Source organism: Nyctereutes procyonoides, unplaced genomic scaffold (genome assembly GCF_905146905.1).
Source record: "Nyctereutes procyonoides isolate TBG_1078 unplaced genomic scaffold, NYPRO_anot_genome, whole genome shotgun sequence".
NCBI classification, from domain to species: Eukaryota; Metazoa; Chordata; class Mammalia; order Carnivora; family Canidae; genus Nyctereutes; species Nyctereutes procyonoides.
This window is the reverse complement of record NW_026575142.1, coordinates 43,214,283-43,237,158: the sequence shown is the minus strand read 5'-3', so window position 1 is coordinate 43,237,158 and position 22,876 is coordinate 43,214,283. Positions and strand designations below refer to the sequence as shown.

Below are 22,876 nucleotides of genomic sequence, written 5' to 3'. Positions count from 1 at the left end.
GCTTAGGAGGAAGGAAGGAAGTGGACCTTAGTGCTCACAGGTGGCCTCACACCTGTGGCCTTGCGCACTGCCTGTACCCCACCTACCCCTGTCATTCCTGATGGGCGGGTGCGACGGGTGCCCGACTTGAGGGGGCCCCGGGGAGTGAGGTGGGGTTTCCATGCACAGGCAGTGCTAGCTCTTAATACAGAGCTTCCCCTGGAATCATGCGCCGGCCTACTCAATGTATGTAACAACAGCCAAAGGAATTACCAAAAAAGTAAAAGTACTATATGCTTTTTGAAAAAATGTGCAGGAATTATAGAAGCTGTAAAAAGAAATTGAAGGGGCACCTGAGTGGCTCAGTCCCTTAAGTACCTGACTTTGGCTCAGGTCATGATACCAGGGTCCTCAGTCAGGCTGCTGGGTGTCTGCTGCTCCCTCTGCCTCTGCTGCTCCCTCTGCCTCTGCTGCTCCCTCTTCCCTTGCTGCTCCCTCTTCCCCTGCTGCTCCCTCTCCCCCTGCTGCTCCCTCTGCTCCTGCTGCTCCCTCTGCCCCTGCTGGTCCCTCTGCCTCTGCTGCTCCCTCTGCCCCTGTGGCTCCTTCTGCTTCTGCTGCTCCCTCTTCCCTTGCTGCTTCCTCTCCCTCTGCTGCTCCCTCTCCCTCTGCTGCTCCCTCTTCCCTTGCTGCTCCCTCTCCCTCTGCTGCTCCCTCTGCCCCTGCTGCTTCCTCTTCCTCTGCTGTTCCCTCTCCCCCTGCTGCTCCCTCTGCTTCTGCTGCTCCCTCTGTCCCTGCTGCTCCCTCTCTCCCTGCTGCTCCCTCTGCCCTTGCTGCTCCCTCTGCCCCTGCTGGTCCCTCTGACCCTGCTGCTCCCTCTGCCCCTGTGGCTCCTTCTGCTTCTGCTGCTCCCTCTTCCCTTGCTGCTCCCTCTCCCTCTGCTGCTCCCTCTGCCCCTGCTGGTCCCTCTGCCTCTGCTGCTCCCTCTGCCTCTGCTGGTCCCTCTCTCCCTGCTGCTCCCTCTCTCCCTGCTGCTCCCTCTGCCCCTGCTGCTCCTTCTGCCCCTGCTGCTCCCTCTCCCCCTGCTGGTCCCTCTGCTCCTGCTGGTCCCTCTGCCTCTGCTGCTCCCTCTTCCTCTGCTGTTCCCTCTCCCCCTGCTGCTCCCTCTGCTTCTGCTGCTCCCTCTGCCCCTGCTGCTCCCTCTCTCCCTGCTGCTCCCTCTGCCCTTGCTGCTCCCTCTGCCCCTGCTGGTCCCTCTGCCCCTGCTGCTCCCTCTGCCCCTGTGGCTCCTTCTGCTTCTGCTGCTCCCTCTTCCCTTGCTGCTCCCTCTCCCTCTGCTGCTCCCTCTGACCCTGCTGGTCCCTCTTCCTCTGCTGTTCCCTCTGCCCCTGCTGGTCCCTCTGCCTCTGCTGCTCCCTCTTCCCTTGCTGCTCCCTCTTCCCTGCTGCTCCCTCTGCCCTTGCTGCTCCCTCTGCCCCTGCTGGTCCCTCTGCCTCTGCTGCTCCCTCTGCCCCTGTGGCTCCTTCTGCTTCTGCTGCTCCCTCTTCCCTTGCTGCTCCCTCTCCCTCTGCCCCTGCTGGTCCCTCTGCCCCTGCTGGTCCCTCTGCCTCTGCTGCTCCCTCTGCCTCTGCTGCTCCCTCTCTCCCTGCAGCTCCCTCTCTCCCTGCAGCTCCCTCTGCCCCTGCTGCTCCCTCTCCCCCTGCTGGTCCCTCTGCCCCTGCTGGTCCCTCTGCCTCTGCTGCTCCCTCTTCCCTTGCTGCTCCCTCTCCTGCTGCTCCCTCTGCCCCTGCTGCTTCCTCTCTCTGATGCTCCCTCCCATCCCTCCCCCTGCTCATTTCACTATCAAGTAAATAAAATCCTTAAAAAATAAAGTTAAATAATAAAGACATTGAAGTTCACTTATAACCTGTTATTCACCCAAACCTTTTCTGTGCATAATGCATGTTAGAAAAGTGGATCAGGATGCAAATGCTGATTTTATTTATACTCAATACCTACTGTACACTGCAGTATAGGTACAAGTTGCTACAAGTAAAAAGAATATGAAACCATTTACTCAGCCTACATTTCTGAACCCCTGCTCTGCACTGGGCGAGTGTTCCTCCTGGATAGAGGTGCAGGAAGTGGGGAGTTGACCTGCTCCCCTGCCGTAATTTCAGGGGCAATGTGCACCAGGAAAGATGAGCAGGAAGGGGAGACCCACAGCAGTGGCCTTGGCTTGGGTGGGTCTCCTCTCTGAGGACACGGGTACTGGTTGCTCCCCTGTGAGTGTCTGGAGAAGAGCATTTCCCGGAGGGCACAGCGAGTGCAAAGGTCCTGAGGCACACAAGCCTGCTCCTTCAGGGCCCATGAGTGCGTCCAGGAAGGGAAGGATATGGGGGGCTTCTGAGGATCTGGCTCGGAGCCCGGCGGGGGTCTGGAGCAGTACTTTAGTCTGTGACCGTGGGCGGGCGCTGCAGCCCCTACAGGACTGGCTGCGGGGATGAGGGGCCGACCCTGGAGACCACCCAGGGGCTGCACGTGGAATGGGGCCGCGCGAGGGCTCTGGCGCTGGAGCGGCTGGCGTCGGGGGCCCCCAGGCGCCGGCCGAGACCTCAGGTTGCGAGGGACGGCTCGCCGGGGTCGGGCGCCTGGTGGAGCCGGGCAGGGCCCAAAGACCCTCGCGGTGGAAGGGAAGGGGCGTCCGCCCGGGCCCAGGGAGCAGAGGGAGGCGGAAGGCGGCGCCCAGCAGGCCCGGCAGGCCCGGCGCGTCGCGGTCCGGGAAGCCGCAGCGGCTGGGGCGGCCCCGGGCGGGCCCCTCGGCGCCGCGGGCAGGTGCGCGTCCGCCGCCGGGCGCAGGCCGGGCGCGTGCGGGGCTCGGGCCCGCGGAGGGGAGACCTCGGGGCCCGCGGCGGGAGGCGCGCGCGCGCCCCCTGCCGCCCTCCGCCTCCCGCCTCCGCCTCCCGCCTGGGTCGGCCCCGGGGCGGGGCGGGCTCGCGTGCCGGGTGGGGCCGTCCTTCCGCGGCCGCCGCGGTCCCGGGATGCGAGCGCCGGCAGCCGCGCCGCCACAGCTGCCGCGGGTGCGCCTGAGCCTCGGGTAAGTGCCCCCGAGCCCGAGCGGCCGCGCCCGCCCTCCTCCGCCGGCCGGGCGCGGCCGCTCACCTGACGACGAGCTCGCGCCTCCGGGCAGGGCAGGCGCTGCGGTCCCCGCCTCTGCCCCCTGCGGCCGCCCGGGCCGTGGCCCCGATGTGCGCCCCGATGTGCCCCCCGAGCGGCGGCGGCGGCGGCGGCGGCGGCGGCGCGGAGCGTCCCGGCCGGACGCGGGCAGGGCCCGGGCACTGGCCCCTGAGCCTTCCCGGCGGCGGGGCACGAGGCCCCGGAGCCCGCGGCACAGCCGGGCCCCTCTTTCCCGGGCAGGGCGCACGGGGCTTGCTTCTCCCACCGGGGAAGGGCCCAAGGGCCCCGGGCTCCAGGAATCGGCTCGGTTGCCCTTAGCGGCACCAAGAAAGTTGTTGTTTTTCCCAAAAGTCTTCGTTTCAGGGGCCCCAAATCCCAGATTGTGGATACTCAGTGTGGCACAGACAGGCGGTGACCTGCTGACCCTGCTGTTCCCACCGTGCCTCCCACGGGGGCAGGTGATGGGCCAGCGTCAGCGGCCAGAGGCCTTGGGCCACTCTTTGCTCCTATCTCTTTGGAGGGGTTGGTGCCGCAGACATCTTCCCTCTTTGGGAGTGTCCAGCGGCCTTCAGGGTTGGCTGCCCCAAGTACCATCATCAGGGTGGGGGAGGTAGCCCCCAGGACTTACCCGGGGCCTCGATGTGGCCAGCCGCAGCTGGCGCCAGAGAGGGTACTTGAGTGTGTGCCTGGGACATCTGTGCCCAGGGTCTGAGCCCCTGAAAGTCGTGTGTCTGGACTCCTGGCCTGGTCAGCAGCTGACTCACCCAGGGCGCTCTCCAGGCCGCCTGCGGTGGACGCAGGCCCTCAAGCCCGGACGTCTCCACCCGGGGTCGCCATGAGGGACCATGTCTGGCTTCGGCCGGCTCTGGGGCAGCGGGGACAGGGAGCCCCTGTCACGGTGTTGGTGGTAGCTCTTGCCATGAGGAGGAGATGCTGCGGCGGTGTACAGGCTGTCCCTGTTCCTGGTGTGTGGCTGGCGGGCAGCACAGCCCTGAAGGGGACGCTTTGTCACGTGCTGCAACCCCCCAGCAGCCTGTGGCTGGCGTGCACTGCGTGTAGGGTAAGGACTTTGAGGCAGGTAACTGCTGGACTTTGGACTCAGACTGAGCGTTGTTGCCCTCCTACTCTGGTCCCAGAGCAGCACATGCCCACGGAGCCCAGTGGGGGGCTCAAACTCATGACCCTGAGATCAAGACCTGAGCTGAGGTCAAGTCAGATGTTTTACCCACTGAGCCACCCAGGCACCCCTACAGAAATATTCTTACAAAAGCTCGGGTTTCTCTGCAAAATGCAGTCAACTTAGAGCTTAGCAAGGCTGGGAGCCCCATCAACCACCCTGCACACCCAGCTCACACATGTGTGTTCGCAGGCCCCTGTCTGCCGCCCACCCCAGCACTGTCTGTGGTTGCAGGGGGGACCCTGGCCCAGGCCAGTCACAGGCCACAGGAGCCCAGTGGAGAGGGTCTCCTGCCTCCATTTACCAGCGAGGTGTCTGCCACCTGCATCAGAGCAGACACCTGTGTCCTGCCTCACAGGGGCATTTCCTCTAGGAGTTTGGTCTAATCCAACGGAGGCTTCATCTTTTTGAGGAAAATTAATGGGGATTTAGTAAAATGGAGCAACCTATTGCCATAATATCCGCCCACATATAGGATTCCCGGGGCGGAAAGCTGAGCACAGATTGCCCCCCACACCATGTTTCTTCAGCAGGATCTGTGGCAGTGGAGGGGGCTCAGTGTTTCTTTCACACACGCCCCAGAGAGGGATCCCTGGGAGCCTTTATCTGCCCTTGGTGTTTTTAGGGTTGTTCTGAGTGCTGATATAGAGGTGCCACGGGAAAACGTGGCTCTATGGGGCAGGCCGGCAGTGTGTGAGGCTGGGAACGGGCTCACCTGGAGCCCAGATCCTGTCACAGCACCTGCTTCGGGTGAAGGCTAGCCAGGGGGTCAGCACCACCCCATCCGGGCTGTCCCTGCCCCCCCCACCTTCTCGCCCTCACCCCTGCACCATCCCTTCTCCAGCTCAGTTGGGCAATGGTGATGCTGGGGCGTGGATCTTCTTCACCTTTGACCTCATGGGTGACTGTGGGTTGCTGAGTGCCTGGCCCCTCATGGGGTATGGGGAGACTTCCATGGCCTGCCCTCCCCTAGGCTGGGGCCAGGCCCGGGATGTCTTGGCATGCTGGCCTCTAGCCACGGAGGGTCTGACTTGGCTCCCCAGAGAAGTGCAGGCCTGGTGGCCGTGGCACAAGACGAGGCTGACAAGGCGGAAGCATCCATCCATCCGTTCCTGCTCCAGCCTACGGCCACCTCCCTCCCCGGCCCCGGCAACTACTAATCTACTACCTTCCTCTTCTGGACTTTTCATATGTATGGATCCAGCACAGGAGCTTTTGCGTCCGCCTTCCTGCATGTAGTACATCTTCAAGGCCATTTATATGACAGCGTGCATCAGAGCCCGAGCCTTCTCAGGCTGGGTAATACTCCATATGGGCATAGACCCCACTTGGTTTACTATCCGCCAGTTGACGGGCTTTGGGGCTGTGTACACTCTGGCTGTGGTGAAGACTGATGCTCTTGAGCATTTGTGTGTCAGATTCTGTTTGAATGTATGTTTCCAGTTCTCTTGGGCATGCACCCAGGAGTGGACTTGCTGGAGTGTCTCTGCGTCTAACCCTTTGAGGATCCACTACTTCCCCACAGCTGCTGCACCATCTTCCATCTGCACCAGGGCCACAGATTCCAGCTTCAAGTCCTCACCAACACTTGTCACTTTTCCTTTGTTCTGTTGATAGCCATCCTAGTGGGTGTGAAATGCTCTCTCCTTGTGGGTTTGATTATATTTCCCTGGTGACTAATGACCTGGAGCGTCTTTGCTTGTGTCTGTTGACCATTTGTATATTTTCTTTGGAGAAATATCTGTTCAAGTCTTTTGCCCATTTTTAATGGGCTGTTTGTCTTTTTGTTGTTGAGTTGTAAGAATTCTTTATATGTCCTGAATAGTAGACTTATCAGATGCGTAATTTGCCAATGTTTTCTCCTGTTCTGTGGTTGTCTTATCACTGACTGGATGGTGTCCTCTGAAGCATAGGTTTTTAAATTTGATAACGTCCAATTTATTTCTTTTATTTTCTTGTTTGTGCTTTTGGTGACATATTGGAGAGTCTTTTGCCTGATTTAAGGTCATGAAGATATAGCCCCATGTTTTTGTTGAGGGTTTTATAATTTTACGTCTTACACTTAGGTCTTTAACTAATTTTGGTCAATTTGTCCATACACTATGAGACAGGGAAGAGCCTCCTCTTGCATGTGAACATGTGATTTACCCATTTGTTGAGGATACTCTTCTTTCCCCATCGAATGGCCTTGGCATCATAGTGTGTCTATTCCTAGATCACATATTTGCCTCTTTCTAATGCTTTTTAAAAAAATGTTATTATGGAAAATTTCAAATTTTTAACAAAAGTGAAGAGAATTTTATAATGAGCCCAATTCATCAGCCAGCACAGATGGGCAGCTATCAATATCAAAGGATCCAGTTTCATTTAGACTCCACTCTGCTCCCCAGATTACATAGGAGCAAATCCCTGTGGTGTCATTTTTTAGGATATAACTCTAAAATATATGCACTTAAAAAAATCAGCTTTTTGCATTTTTACCTTATTTTATTTGAATTGACTTTTTAAAAAAAGATTTTATTTACCTGAGAGAGAGAGAGAGAGAGAGAGAGAGAGAGAAAGTGAACAGGAAGGAGGCGCAGTGGGAGAGGGAGAAGCAGACTGCCCGCTGAGCAGGGAGCCTGATGTGGGGCTCGATCCCAGGACCCGGGATTATGACCTGAGCCGCAGGCAGACGCTTCACTGACTGAGCCCCGAGGCGCCCACTGAGAGACTTTAATATAAGGAAGTATTAACTACAACAGTGGAGTGACCATAAAGGTGGAAAGAGGACTCTCAAGGGTACTCCGTGGAACATGCTGGAAGAGTGCACTTGGAAACGGAGGCTCCCTCTCCCCTGGAGCTGGGGTTCAGGCCTCTTTGGAGAGGGTATGGTTCATCTGCCCGGACACTGGGTGGGCAGGAGCAGAGAAGACTGTGAAGCCCCGGGCTCAGTCCCTCTGGGGCCTCTGCTGGCAGGTGTCGCACCGTGTCCCGTAGAGAAGAAACGGTGGCATTCATGCGGGCAGGGGGCCTGGGGGGGCAGTAAGTGCCCACCGGGCAAACCTCTGAGTGCCACCCCGCACTCCCACCCACGTTGCCACCCCCCTGACCTCCGCAGGCTCCGGAGCCCACGGCACATTGTTGTTCTTATTGTTGAAACAACTGTCCTTTAGAGACGTTCGAGCAGCGAGAATGGCCTGGGTCTGTCCCCAGTGGGCCTGCGCCCGTGCTCCCTCTTCGTCTCGTAGACCCACGTTACCATCTGGTATCGTTTTCCTTTGGCCTGAAGACACCCTTTCACATTTCTTACGGTGTCAGGCAGCTGGCGAGGAATCTTTCAGCTCTTGTGCATCTCAAAACACCTCTGCCTTCAGTTTCGAAAGCTATGTTCGCAGGCTGTGGCATTCTGTTTCTGTGGGGACGTAGCCCCGCCGTCGTCCTTCTCTGATGGAGCACCTGCTGTCACCCTCACCTTTGTTTGTCCACACCCAGTGGCTCTTTTCTCTGGTGGCTTCTTAGACTGTTCTATATATCCCTGTTTGTGAGCAATTTGATATGATTGGCTTTGCTGTGATTTTTTTTAAAGATTTTATTTATTCATTCATGAGAGACACACACACAGAGAGAGAGGCAGAGACACAGGCAGAGGGAGAAGCAGGCTCCACGCAGGGAACCCGACATGGAACTCAATCCCAGGTCCCCAGGATCACACCCCAGGCTGCAGGCGGCGCCAAACTGCTGCGCCACCGGGGCTGCCCTTGCTGTGATTTTCTTAATGTTTCTGTGCTTGGAATTTATTGACAAACATTGTATGTTCTCATTCTTTTGGGGAATATAAATAATAGTGAAAGGGAATATAAGGGAAGGGAGAAGAAATGTGTGGGAAATATCAGAAAGGAAGACAGAACATAAAGACTCCTAACTCTGGGAAACGAACTAGGGGTGGTGGAAGGGGAGGAGGGCGGGGGGTGGGGGTGAATGGGTGACGGGCACTGAGGGGGGCACTTGACGGGATGAGCACTGGGTGTTATTCTGCATGTTGGTAAATTGAACACCAATAAAAAAATAAATTTATTATTATTAAAAAAGGAATTTATTGACCTTCTTAAATCTGTCAGTTTACAGTTTTCATTATGTTTGGACAGATTTCTACTATTTATTAAATTTTTTTCTTGTCACCTCCTATTCTTTGGAGCCCCAGTTACACACATAGCAAACTTCTTGAAATACTAACATATTTCATTTTTCTTTTGCTGCTATTGTAAATGATACTGATTTTCAAAAATCTGTGTTCTGATTGTTCATGGCTAGTGTACAGAAACACTTTTGTATGTTGTCCTTTTACCCTTTGACCTGGATGAACTCAGTTATCATAAGAGATCTGTTGTGGTAAACTTTCTAGGATTTTCTATATGTACGATCATGCCATCTATGAGCTTCCCTCCCCAGCGTCACAGTCTGCTTTCCCTCATCTTGTCCAGATGGGCATCACTCGTGGTCTGGGTGGAAGGGGATGAAGGGCCTGTGATCCGAGGGGCAGAGCTGTGTCTTCTTCATTAGCTGTGATGCTAGTCTAGACACCCTTGATCAGGGTAATGAAGTTCCCTTCTATTCCCAGTTTGATGAGAGCCTTTTCATTATTATGAATGGATTGGGATTTTGTCAAATACTTTTTTTGGACATAGGAGATGGTCATATGTATTTTTTCTGTGGTTTATTAACGTAATGAATTGCAGTGATCAATTTTTGGATGTTGCAGTAGTGTTGAATTCTTGGGTAAACCTGACTTGTGGTGCCATTTTGCCCTGTTTGTATTGCTGGATTCCATTTGCTAATATCTGATAGAGGATGTTTGTGTCTATGTTCATGATGGATATCATCTGTAGTTTTCTCGAGATGTCTGGTTTTTGTATTGGGGTGATGCTGAACTTATAAATGAGTTGTCAATTTTCAATTTTATTTTATTTTTTTTAAAGATTTTTAAAATTTCATTCATGAGAGAGAGAGAGAGAGGCAGAGACACAGGCAGAGGGAGAAGCAGGCTCCATGCAGGGAGCCTGATGCGGGACTTGATCCAGGGACTCTAGGATCATGCCCTGGGCTGAAGGCAGGCACCAAACTGCTGAGCCACCCAGACGTCCCTTCAATTTTATTTTTAATTTTCTGACAGAGGTTGCAGAGAATTGGTATTCCATTTTTTTTTCTTAAATTGGTAGGATTTATCAGTGAAATCATTTGGGCCTAGATGTTCTTTGTTTTGTTTTGTTTTTATTGTTGGAATAGATATAGGACCAAACAGTTGCTCTCTTGAGTGCGTTTGGTAGTTTGTGTCTTTCAAGGAATTGGTCTATTTCATCTAAAATGTTGGATTTGTGGGAATAGTATAATGTCTCAGTCTGCTCAGGTACCACGACCAAATACCACAGGCTGTGCTTGAACAACAGACATTGGTTTCTCGTGGTTGTGAAGGCTGGAAGTTCAAGATCTGGGCACCTGCTTGTTGGTTCTGCAAGTTCCTCAGTGGACTCTGAAACTGGCCCCTGTCAGGGAGAGACCAAGAAAGACACGGCCACTCCAGCTTGGTAGGTGACAGTGTTGTTTTTGTTGTTTTATTTTTTTTAAGATTTTAAAATTTTATTTATTTAAGAGTGAGAGAGAAACTATGAGTGAGGGATGGGGTGCAGAGGGAGAAGGAGAAGCAGATTCCTCAGTGAGCAGGGAGCCTGACTCCAGGCTCGATCATAGGACACCGGGATCATGACCTGAGCTGAAGGAAGATGGTTCACCCACTGGGCCACCCAGGCACCCTGATAGGTGACAGTCTTAATAACGAAAGAGAAATGATATACAAAGGTTTGTCTTAGGAGGAAGAAAGATGAGTGGATCCTGTACCCACTGGCCATATCTTAAAAGTTTATGAAGAGGCCTCAACTAGGTTCAGTCACATATATCATGCACATGTTTTCAACATCACATCCTGGTCTCAAGCTGTGTCCTTGGAGCAGCTGTTGGGAGCAGGAAGTGTGAGCCAGCACACATCCAAGGAGGGGGACGGAGGGAGGAGCTTCCTAGTACCTGAGTACAGCTCACAGGTCAACTGGCGGTCATGTCGTCTCAATGACTGTTCCTAAGACCACTGAGTGAGTTTCCAGTGAGAGAGCTCTCTTCTTGGTTTGCAGTGACTCTACACATGGTGAAGAGAGAGCCCTGGTGTCTCTTCCTCTTCTTATAAGGGCAGCAGTTCTGATAGATCAGGGCTCTGCTTTCATGACCTTAATCACTCCCATAAAGGCCCCACCTTCAGTGGAGGGTTAGGGCTTCAACATGTGGATTTGGGGGACACAAGTAAGTTCACAGTTATATACTCTTTTCTTCTTTATAATTTCTGTGGGATCTGTAGTGATGACCCCTCTTTCATTCCTGATATTGGTCATTTATATCTTCTCTATTTCTTGATCGCTCTGGCTGGAGGTTTATCAATTTTGTTGATCTTTTCATAGAACCAACTTTTGGTTCATTGATTTTTCTCTGTTTTAAGTTTTTCATTGATTTTTTTCCTTCTTTCTTATTTCTATCCTTCTGCTTGATTTGTATTTATTTTCTTTTTCTAGTTACTTAAAGTAGAAGCTTAAATTATTTGAGATATCTTCTTTTTTTTCTAATATAAATGCTTAATAATATCAGTTTCCATCAAAGTATTGCTCAGCTGTGTCCCACAAAATCTGATATGTTGTTTTCATTTTCATTAAATTCAAAATACTTTAAATTTCTTTGAGACTTTCTCTTTGACCCGTGGTTATTTAGAAGTGGGTTGCTTTCCAAATATCTGGGCATTTTCCATATATCTTTCTAGTTTAATCCCATCATTGTCACAGAACATATTTCATATGATTTCTATTCTGTTAAATTTGTTCAGGATTGTTTTAAGTCCCAGAATTTGGTCTATCTTGATGAATGTTCCATGTGCAAAGAATGCATATTCTGCTGTTGTTGAGTGGAGTGTTCTATAAATGTCAATCATTTCAGGTCTGTTATTGTTTCTAAATCCTTCCTGATTTTTGGTTTACTTTTTGTATTGATTACTGAGAAAGGAATGTTGTTGTTCTTGGTTATATTCCTTCTTCTCAAGTCTACTTTGTCTGATACTCATATAACTACCCCTGCTTCTCTTGATTACTGTTTGCATGGCATACGTTCTCCTGTCCATTTACTTTACCTACTTATGTCTTTATATTCAAAGTGTGTTTCTTATATTTAAACACGTTCATGACATGGTTCCAGTATTTTCCTGGCTCTTCACACACAGGGTGGATGCTGTGTGTTGGGGCTCACCTCCATTTGAGGCCAGGTGAGGGCTCCTAGCCTTTGCTCCAAGTCTGTTGGCCCAGTGCCTGGCAATGAGTGGTCACTGCACACTGGTCTGCAGGATGTGGTGAGGGCTCAGACATCCTCGCTGCTTGGAAATATCAAGATTTTGATGCTATCCCCAAGGTGATGGGTGAGCTGACCAGTCTCAGGGCACAGATCCTGGGCTTCTCCTTGGGGACCTCCTCTTGTGTGCAGGCGCCATGTCCAGCTCTGCTGGTAGAGTCTGGTGGGTATGTGCAGCTGTGAGTTAGTGGCTAACATAGAAGTCCAGCACTATGGAGTTGAGTGGGAGATTTTACATACAAAAGAGGAAGCCTGTTGGCTCAGAAGTACAGAGCCATAGGGGAGGGTTGGGAAGAGGAAGAACACCCACCACAAACACCACCAAGAGAGGATGCACGCAGCTCCTGCGAGGAACAGCCCAGCCCAGTCAGAGCCCTGACACAACAAACTGCTCCTTGGTACCTGAGTGTATGTCCTGCTCATGGATGCCCATGGAATGGCTTCTGATTTCTGCGGGCAGGCTCAGGATATTTACTCAGGTGTAAGCGCTCTGAGCCAGGTGCAGGAGCACAGGGCTGTTCTCTGTACGAGTGTGGTGACTGAGGTCCTCAGGCCAGGCTTGGGGACCGTGATGCTGCTGGTCAAAGGGGAGATGTCACGGCCAAGGCTGTGTGTCCTCACTGAGCCCTTCAGCATCTTTCTGCTGAGGGAAATAGGGTTTGAGTGGTTCACACTCACTGGCAGGCTTTGTGCTGGAAGTGCCCTGGGACATCTTATTCAGTGGGTGCTGGAGGAGGGGGACCCGGCATGGGGTCAGTGTTGACTCCTTGATGAGGCATGCAGGTATGGGCCCTCTTCAACATAAACAACTTTATGCCTCCTTTCTCTTTTAGGGCCAGAGATGATGATTCCACCAGGGGAATGCATGTATGCTGGAAGGAAAAGAAGGAAGCCCATTCAGAAACAGTAAAGTATCATGTCTTCTGTTTTTGCTGATTGTTACTGTTGAGGGGGAAGGTATTTGCGTTTTCGTTGAAAGAAGCGAATCTGAGGAACAAAGTGAGTGAGGGGGAGGATTTGCTGAGTCTTCCTGATGGGTAGAGGGACTTGAAGCAACAGCGGCAGAACCAGGCTGGCAGGCTGCGCAGCTGGGAAGCCACTGCTGCCTTTCTTAGTGGGTTTGGGCTGCTTTCCTAACTTTGATTAGAAAATGAGTTTAGAGCCGAGTGACACCTTTTGGCCAGAAGTCAGCGTGGGGGCCTGAGACATCACTGTGACTGTTAGTGAGCACCAGCTCCCCTCTCTGCCCTGGTGAAAGCCTGTCCTCACCAGGACACACCCACAGCCCATGTGTGAGCTTTGCCACAGGTGAAGGACACAGGGCAAGCTTTGTCCCCTGCCCATGGGCCTCTCCGAGGTTTGCAGAGTAGGGAGGGGAACCTGTAGTCCTAGTGCCCTAGACACAACGTCACTGCTCACAGTCCCTCTACTGGCCCAGTGGCGTTTAGGACACGGAGGTGTGAAGTCTGCAGTGGTGGCAGGAATTATGGGGCGTGGGGCTGCCTCTGGTCCTCCCGTGGGGAGGGTCTTGCAGCATATCCACTGTTGACTGGGGTTCTGTGTGTGTGACACAGCTCTGAGTGTGGGCATGTGCACTCAAAGCTCTCTGCAGTGGTGGCTGCACGTGGGCCTGTGTTTCTGTGACCCAGGCTGCCCTCCTGGCTTCTGGTGGCGGCAGGATGGTGTGAGAGGTCTGCAGGGATGCAAGCCACCACCACCTGAGGTTAGGCAGCAAAGGTTTGAGAGGCTGGACTTTGGGAAATGGGTCTGTCACCTGAGCAGCCTCCCAGCTGCGGAGGTGAAGAGTGGGGCTAAGGCAGCCGAGTGCACCCCTGACAAGGTGGAGGAGTTGGGTGTTTCCATGGCCGGGTCTAGGATGGTGGTGGAACAGAGTCCTGCTTGTGTGCGCTGGCCAGGAGTCATCCTGGTGAACATGTGTGCCGGCATGTTGGGTAAGGACAGAAAATCCTCCCAGCACATGCGTGTACCATGTTCCATGTGCTGGGCCATCTGGGGCAGGGGAGCTTTCCTGCTTTTGTTATGTTTTTGTTCCAATAACAGGGTCTGAGATAATGAGTCTTTGAGGCATGTATTAGGAAGTCATTCATTTTACTTGATATTTTAAAGAGGTCTCGTGTTCATCTGATCCAAAACTCAGACCCTCAGCAGGTGCCTCCTGCCCAGTCACCGGCACTGACGTGAGTAGTTTTTTGCAAGCCTGTCCCAAGAGTCTCCTGTATAAAGCAGCACGTACAGCCGCACAGTGTGCAAGCTTCCTCCGTTTGTTCAGGGTGATGGCGTCGGCACAGTCGTCCTTCCATGTGGGTGTACACCCGTGCCTGCCCTGTGGCACCTGCATAGACTGTTTCACTGACGCTGAGAACCTCCGCCTCATTTTGCACGCATGCTCACAATCAGGTGGTAGTCTGCGATGGGTGCCACACAGCCTGGTGTGTTCCCGTTGGCACCACCCTTACCAGGGCAGCCTCTCAGGGTTGTGTTTGGAGTGAGCAAACTTGAGGAAACGGGACTCTCCCAGCTGAGGCCTCAGCTGCAACCCCCCCATGGCAGTACCTGCCTGGGGCCCATCTGTGTCACTCCCATGGGACTTGGGGACGTGGTAAATGACCCAGACACACTGAGGGGCATGCTGTCCGCTGTGCAGTGAGTAATGAACCCTTTGTCCATGACCTGGGACACGCATGCCTGCCACCAGCACCCATGGAGCAAGAAGCAGAATCAAGTGCTGCCCAGCAGCTCGCTTTCCTGGAAGGGGGGGCTCTCTGTCCACAAGCCAGAACCGGGGATCGTGAGGGGCGCCCCCACCGGGCTGCCAGGTGCTCTGGGCTTGTTCGTCCCTGCTCATCTCTCCTTTCTGCCCTGGGCACACGGTGCTTTTCAGACTTTGGTCACTGGAATTTGCATTCTTCTCATAAGTCAGGTTAAAACACCACCTGGATTTCCTTGAATCTTTGGAGCAGTTGTGTACTGGAGACACTAGTTCTTCAGTGTGTTTCCAACACATCCCTACAGTTTTGATTGTACTTAGTGTGTTCTTTGCTATGCACAAAAGTTAATTTTTATGAGGTAGGACTTATTAATCTTTTCCCTTGTGACTGATTAATGTTACGTGGAAGTTTGGAAGATCTCCCTGCTATAAGCTTATGAGGGAATTTTCAGTATTTTCTCTACATTTTTATGGGTCCCTAATACATGTTTTAAATTTTCAAGCACTTGGAATTTTTCCTGGTTTGTGGTCAGGGTCTGAATCTGCCTCTTTTCACGTGACGGCTGCTTGCTCCCAATGCTGCCAACAATCGGTTTCTTCCCCGCGGCTTTGAAAGGGTCTTGGGCATTTAAGCCTGGGGGACATTTAAGTTGGGGGTCGGCGATGTGAGACCGTGGGGTAGCTCCAAGTCCACCTGGCTCCTAGCATGTCTGTGTGTCCTGACAGCTGCTGTGTCTGTCTGCTCCGGGGGGCTGCCAGGTGTGTGCTTGTTAGCACAATGCCTCTCTCGGGACCCGTTCTAGGGAAACTGGAGGTCAGAGATTTGTTTTTGATGTCTGAGTGCAGGGTACCCATGCCCACCACCCCTCCTGGATATGAGCCAGCATCCCTGCCCGCTCTGGTTGCGCCAGCTGCTCCGTGGCCTGTTTGTTGCCGTGCCGTGCCCGAGGGCTCTGGGGCTGTTGTCGGCCCCGTCCTGTGGTCTGTGCGAGTCTGTCTTCTCTCCTGTAAGGGGTCAGTGATGAAAACTGTGGAGCGTGGGATGGATGGAGGAGATGCATGGGGCCGCATCCTGGGGGCCTCGTCCCGGGGGCCTCGTCCTGGGGGCCTGGTCCTGGGGGCCTCGTCCCGGGGGCCTGGGCCTGGGGGCCTGGGCCTGGGGACCTGGGCCTGGGGGCCTTGTCCTGGAGGCCTGGGCCTGGGGGCCTGGTCCTGAGGTCTCGTCCTGGAGGCCTGGCCCTGGCGGGCTGTGGGCCATGGGCGGCCAGCCGGAGCCTTCTCCCCGTGGTGCCTGGAAATGCTCTTGTGCACTCTTACCCACCTATGCTGTGGCGTCAGCCCCGTGGGTCCGATTGCTCTCTGGGGCTGGCGCTGTGAGGTCCCGGAGCTGTTTGTTGCTTGTACTTTTCTCCTGTTGGGCTGTGACTGAAGGAGATGGAGCTGTGCGTATGTAGACGCGGTGTGGTCATCACAGTAACCAACACAGGGTCATACCACAGTGCACTCGGCACAGGCTGTGCCTGCCTTCACTACCATCCAGGCAGTCCTGAGGTGCTCTGTCCTGCAGCCTGCCTTGCGTTTTCAGAAATTTTTTTTTTTCACTTTTGGAATTTTCTATGACTGGAATCACACACCATCGTGTTGGGCTTCCTTCCCTCAGCAGGATCTTGAGATTCATCCACAGCTTGTGTGTGTGGAGGGAGGGCCTGTTTACCGCCAAGCGGCACTGCCATGTTGGAGGCACCGCTCTGTCTTCTCACCAGCAGATGGATGTTCAGGTGCTTCCAGGTTTGGGCCTGGAAGCTGCCGTGAACGTCTACATACAAGTCTTCGTGTGGATGTGTTTCCATTTCTCTTGGGTAAATGCCCAGGGGTGGGATTTCTGACATCCTCGGCAGATGCGAATTGACTTTTAGGAAACCACCAAGCAGCTGTGCCATCTCGCGTCCCAGGCACTTGGGGGCTGGGGCTGCTCGGCCTCCCAGGCTCTCGTCTGCCCTTCCCTAGTGGTGCTGGCACCTGTTCGTGTGCCAGTTTGCCATCCGCAGATCTTCTCTGGTGAAGGGTCTGTTTATGTAATTTGCCTTTTTTCTTATTGGGTTGTTTATCTTCTTATTGAATCGTAAACCTTCTTTATGTATTCAGGGTACAAGCTCTTAGGCACATTTCCCGCCAATCTATGGTTTCCTTTTTCATTTTGTTGTCTTTTTTTTCTTTTCTTTTTTTTTTTTTAAGTAATCTCAATGTGTGACGTGGGGTTGAGCTAAGATCAAGCCTTGCATGTCCACTGACTGAGCCAGCCAGGTGCCCCCTTTTCATGCTCTTAATGGTGATTTCCAAAAGACATGAAAAAATGTTGATGAAGATAATTTTTTTCTTTTATGATTTTGAGTGTGTGAGTCTTCTAAGCATCCTGGGATTATCCCAAGGTCTCAAAGATTTCTCTTGTATTTTCCTGCAGATTTAGGTCTATGACCCACTTTGAGTTCTTTTGGGGGTTGTGTGAGGTGAGGGCTGGTGTTCACTTGTCTCCGTGGGTGTCCAGTAGACCAGCCCCATTTACTGAAAGGACTTTCTTTCTGTATTCAATTGCTGTAATATCTTTGTCAAAGGAATTGGATTTATTTCTAGACGTCCTGCTCTGGTCCTTTTTTCTATATGTCTATCTTCTCTGTAGTAGCAAACCATCTTGAATATTGCAGATTTATAAAAAGATGAAAATTAAAAGGATAAGTTCTCTCTAATTGTGTATTTTAATTGGCTATTCCTGGTTCTTTGTATTTCCATGTAAATTTAGAACCATCTTGCCAGTTTCTGTGAAAAGTACTGCTGGGATTTTGATTGTGATGACATTGAATGTAGAGCTCAGTGCGGGGAGCATTGCCAGGTTTGCTGCAGGTCTTTTACATTTTGGGCTCAGGGCTCCCCTGCATCTGAGCTGTGGCTCTTCTGGCCTTGCTCCCATGCTCATGCTCGTGGTGCCGGCCTCTTGTCCCGCCTCACCTCCCGCTCATCCACCCCGGTACTTGCAGCTGCCTGCACAGGCTGTCTGCCCCCACCCTCCTCACGCCCCTGGGCAAGAAGTGGGACGATTCCTGCTCTGGTCTGTGGGGCTGCGGACAGGGCTCATAGAACCTCTGAAGGAGCTCTTCTGGTGCCCGATTCTCTGGCAGGCCTCTGGGAGCCAGCTCACTCTCAGGTACAGGCTGTCTGGGGGCAGGTGGGGCCGCCTGCCCATCTCCCACTGTGTCCCCTTCTCTGACCCTCACACCCATACTGGGCACTGCCTGTGGGCCTTTCCCTAACGTGAAGGGCCTCCCCTCCCGCCAGCCAACGCCAGCCACACTGGAGCTGCTCAATGTATCCCCAGGCCTCCTGCAGGTTTAAATGTTGGCTGGCAGTGTGAGCAATTTGGGGGCAAGTGACTCATTAACCAAGGACACCAGCAGAAGGTGACAAGGGTGAGATACTTGTGAATTGCATACCTGGTAAAGGCCTTGGATCTGCAATATGAAGGACTCTCGGGACTCCACACTAAAAAGACAAATAACCCCATGAAGAAATAGGCAAAGGACTCGGGTAGACATTTCTCCAAAGAAGACACATAGATGGCTGACAAGCCTGTGAAAAGATGCCCCTCGTTATTGGTCGTGAAGGAAATTCAGATCAAACCACGGTGATGTTTGATCCTCCCTCCACTGCAAATGGCTGTTCTTTGGGAAAAGGAAAATAATGTGTCAACTAGGATGTGAGCCACGGAACCCTCACGCATTGCGGGTAGAGGGAGCATGTTGGCAGGTGCGACTGTGGCGGCACAGAGTCTGTCAGGTCCTCCGAAGGTGAAGCATGATGACCCTGCTGACCCTGCTGTCCACTGCTGGGCATGTGCCAGAGAGAACTGGAAACTAGGTTCGCACAAAGTTTTAGGCTGGAGTGTTTACTGCAGCATCGTGTACAGTGTCCAGGCGGCTGCCCGCTGGGGAACAGCTGAGTGCAGCGTGTCCATCCACATAGTGGAGCACTTGTCACCTGAAAACAGGAGCCGAGTCCTGATCACCACAGGTGCATCTTGAAGACATGACCTTATGTGGGAGAAGCCTGATGCGAAGACTCACATGGTAGAATTCCGCATGGATGAAATGTCTAGAACAGTGAGTCCATGGAGACCTAGGACAGCTTGTGGTTGCCAGGGGCTGGTGGCAGGATCAACGGGGAGAAACTGGAAGATGGGTCCAGGGTTTTATTTGGGATGATGAAATGGTTGGGAACTTGATAGACACGTGGCTACATGGCACCATGAGCGTACATTTTAAAATGGCCAGTGTTATGAGAAAAAACAAAGACCAAGAGCAAGACATGGCATCTGGGACTGGGGGCTTCTGTTGGTCCTCGGAGGCCTGGGCTACAGACTCTGCAGAGCAGGGCTGTGCCACCGTCTCTCCCAGACACGCGGGCCACCAGACCTCCTGGTACTTGTGAACGAAAACTGGAACTTCTAGACAAGAGAGACACCCCTCGCCCCTAAAAGCAGTAGGTGCTGTGACTCCAGGGAAGGGGCCTCTGGGAGCCAGGCGACCCTATTGCAGAGCTTGCCAGCGGCCCCTCCTGTGCGGCTACCCCCACCCCCCTTGCTGGCTGCCACTGTAGGTTCAGATGCTTTTATGTGGATGATACTTCCAAAGGGCCTCTAAGGAGCTGGGGACGGGAGGGGTAGGGGAGGGTAGGGCCGGGGAGGGCCGCCTCTGGGCACAGCTGGGATCTACATCAGCTTCACCCCGCGCAAGGATGCTGATGGGAAAGCATCCTTCCCTGGATGGGAAGGGGCACCCGGTTGTGGGGGAGAGCAGTTCCTTGCGGACCTCCCGTCTCACTGCAGCACAGCCCAGGGCCTCTGGGCCTCCAAGGGGACGTCCAGGCCTCTCTCCTCAGCCCCTTTCAGCCTTGCTCTGTGGAGGAGAAACTGAGCCCAGAGGGGCCAGTCCTGTGTTTGAAACCAGCCTGAAGCAGGCTGAGCATGTGCAGCCTGGGCCGGGGCTCCCCCTCCCACTCGGGGGAAAGTCAGCATGGAGAGGTCGAGAAATGTGCCGGAGCCGCACAGCTTGCTCCAGCTGTGCTCCCTGGAGGCCTGCTCTCAGTTTCTAAGCACCCTTCCGGGTCATGGGTCCCTGCTTCCTTGGGCTCAAGATCCGGAGACTCTTGTCCCTTTCAGCACCATTTTTCTTTAGAAGCTGATGGCACGGTAAGGTCACTTCTGGGGACAGGTTTACCCCCCACGGGTGACGGGCCCTGGGGGGACTCTGACTGTGGCTGCTTCCCCGCAGGAGGCCTGCCACGGGGGCCGAGAAGTCAAACCCGTCCAAGCGGCACCGCGACCGCCTCAACGCTGAGCTGGACCACCTGGCCAGCCTGCTGCCACTTCCTCCTGACATCGTATCTAAGCTGGACAAGCTTTCTGTCCTGCGTCTCAGCGTCAGCTACCTCAGGGTGAAGAGCTTCTTCCAAGGTAGGACTCACCTGTGCCCATGTGTGCCTGGCTGGGTGTCAGCTGTGCCCACTTAGGTCCCACCCTCCTTTGCTGGATGGGCTAGTTTGTACCTCCTGTGTCGGGGAGTCAGAGGAGTAGCCACTGAGTTCTGATGAAGCCGAGAGGCTGTGTGAAGGGCAGCAGTTGGGCCTCCCCTGCTTGGCTCCCTCCCAGCCTCAGAGGCCCAGGGAGGTCTGCCTCTGGGGGAGCAGGGCCGCGGCTGAGCTCGGGAGGCCAGGGGCCCCTATTAGCAGGTGTAACTGTTGGTGGCCAACCTCTGTGTGCCCTGGGGGTGCTGTAACCCTGGCCAGGCCCAGCCCCAGCCCCACTGCACGAGGGCTCCCTGGCCTCTCCAACTGTCACGGTGGCTATGGGTGGCTGTGGGTGGCTGCTCTCCTACATCTGATGCTCTGGGCCAGGACTTGCTGTCCATGTGGCCGGGTCAGCTCCTGAGAAAGAAGTGTGGCTGTCCCCACCCTGTATCAGAGTCTGTGAGCCTGTGACTGTTGCCATCATCCCTAGTTAAGTCCTAACTTCTCACAAAATCATGACTTCCCATGTGTATTTGGAGTGAGTAGAAGAAAGCACAAAGGGGCAGATATGGCCTAGTGATTGTGGGGCTACGGTGAACAGCAGAGGCCGTGCTCCCCCTCAGGCCTTGGGGTTTGCTTCTGCACATCTTCACACTGCTCAACGAAGTGCCCCCGATGTCCCGTCACGGAAAGGCCACCCACTCTTGAGGGGAGGCCGAGGGCCCTGTGCTGCATGGCCCTCAGGTCTCCTGAGCCAGGCATGGTCCTGGGGTGGGTGCCCAAGGCATCGGCCATGCCTAGAACCCTCTAGGGCATCCGCTTCCCTGGGTCCTCAAGCCCCCCACTGCTACTGCCTCGCCTGTTCCCGGCAGGCCTGTGAGATGTGACAGGCTCAGCCCAGGTCAGTCTTCACTAAATGACACACTTCCTTTGTGTTAGAAGGGTACTCTCCAGGTTCCATACCCAATATCTATGGCTGGTGGCGACATTGCAACTACTGCAGAAGTGGTCCAGAAGGTGGCAGGGATGGTGGGGCCGGGGGCTGCACTGGCTCCCAGTGGAGGTGGCCAGGAGGGTCCCTGGGCTGGAGGGCTTCCTGGAGGAGGCAAGGGGCAGGTGCTGTCTGCAGGCTGTCTGAGAGTTTGGCCCGGAGCCGCTACAGTCCTGTTTCTTGAGTGGAGCCCCTGGGTCTGGGCCTCTTCCCAGTAGCAGCTGGTACCCTGGCTCTCAGGGGACAGTGCCTTCCCCCAGCCTGGACCATGTCCCGCCAGCTCCATCCTCCAGGACAGCTGTATGCGGTGCACATTTCTGTTCCCCAGCCTCCAGGCCACAGGCTTCTTGTCCTCTCACTGTCCACAACCGCCCACATCCCCCTCACCGTCCCAACCCCCTCACAACCCCTCACCGTCCACATCCCCCCACGTCCCTCTCACCGTCCATGTCCCCTATGTCCCCTCTCACCATCTGCATCCCCCCACGTCACCCCACATCTCTCCTCACCGTCCGTGTCCCCCCACATCCCCTCTCACCATCTGTGTCCTCCCATGTCCCCTACATTCCCCCAGGTCCACTCTCACTGTCCAAGTCCCCTCACTTCCTCTCTCACTGTCCACGTCCCCCCACGTCCCCTCTAACCTTCCCTGTCCCCCCATGTCCCCCTCACCGTCCTCGTCCCTCCCATGTCCCCCTCACTGTCCTTATCCCCCCACATCCCCCTCACCATCCCCATCCCCCCATGTCCCCCTCACTGTCCTCATCCTCCATGTCCCCCTCGCTGTCCCCATCCCCCTCACTGTCCCCCCAGGTCCCCTTCACTGTCCCCAACCCCTCCACATCCCCCTCGCCGTCCACATCCCCCCCACATGTCCTCTCACCCTCCGTGTCCCCCCTATATCCCCCTTCACTGTCTGTGTCCCCCCCACATCCTCCCTCACTATCCGCGGCCCCCACATCCCCTCTCACCATCCCCATCCTTGATGTCTGCCCTCACCATCCCCATCCCCCCACGTCCCCTCCACTGTCTGCATCCCCCCACATCCCCCCAACTGCCCACGTCTCCCCCACATCCCCCCTCACCTTCCCCCCAACCGTCCTCGTCCTCCCACGTCCCCCTCACTGTCCCCATCCCCCCCACATCTCCCCTCACCATCTGCGTCCCCCCCATATCCCCTCACGGTCCCCGTCCCCCTCATGGTCCCCGTCCCCCCATACCCCCCTCACTGTCTGTGTCCCCCCACTTCCCCCTCACCGTCCTCATGCTCCCATGTCCCCCTCACTGCCCCCATCCCCCCATGTCCCCCTCACGGTCCCCATCCCCCCATGTCCCCACTCACCGTCCACGTCCCCCCCACGTCCCCCTCACCATCCTCATCCTCCCACATCCCCCTCTCTGTCCCTGTCCCCCCACATCCCCCTCACTGTCCTCGTCGTCCCACATCCCCCTCACTGTCCCCATCCCACGTCCCCCTCACCATCCCCGTCCCCATCCCCCCACATCCCCCTCACCGTCCTTGTCCTCCCACATCCCCCTCACCATCCCCATCCCCCCACATCCCCCTCACCGTCCGCATCCCCCCACATCCCCTACATTCCCCCACGTCCACCCACTGTCCATGTCCCCTCACTTCCTCTCTCACCATCCCTTTCTCCCCATGTCCCCTCTCACCTTCCCCATTCCCCCCACATTCCCCTCACCGTCCGCGTCGCTCCCACATCCTCTCCACCACCTGCATCCCCCACATGTCCCCCCTCACTGTCTGCATCCCCCCACGTCGCCTCTTACCTTCCCCATCCTCCCCATTGTCCCCATCCCCCCACGTCCTCCCCTCACTGTCCATGTCCCCCAACATCCCCTCTCACCATCTGCATCC

At 54.7% G+C, this 22,876-nt stretch overlaps 1 protein-coding gene across 1 annotated transcript in view; it reads left to right on the top strand.

The window, feature by feature from the left end:
- The first annotated feature begins 2,983 nt into the window (after positions 1-2,983).
- Positions 2,984-22,876, top strand: part of AHRR (aryl hydrocarbon receptor repressor) — an 80,820-nt gene continuing 60,927 nt past the window's right edge. The window contains exons 1-3 of the mRNA XM_055307672.1: positions 2,984-3,052; positions 12,556-12,628; positions 19,772-19,953. Of these exons, the coding sequence (XP_055163647.1) occupies positions 12,564-12,628; positions 19,772-19,953 (247 nt within the window). The 5' untranslated portion in view covers positions 2,984-3,052; positions 12,556-12,563. The remainder of the gene's footprint in view (positions 3,053-12,555; positions 12,629-19,771; positions 19,954-22,876) is intronic.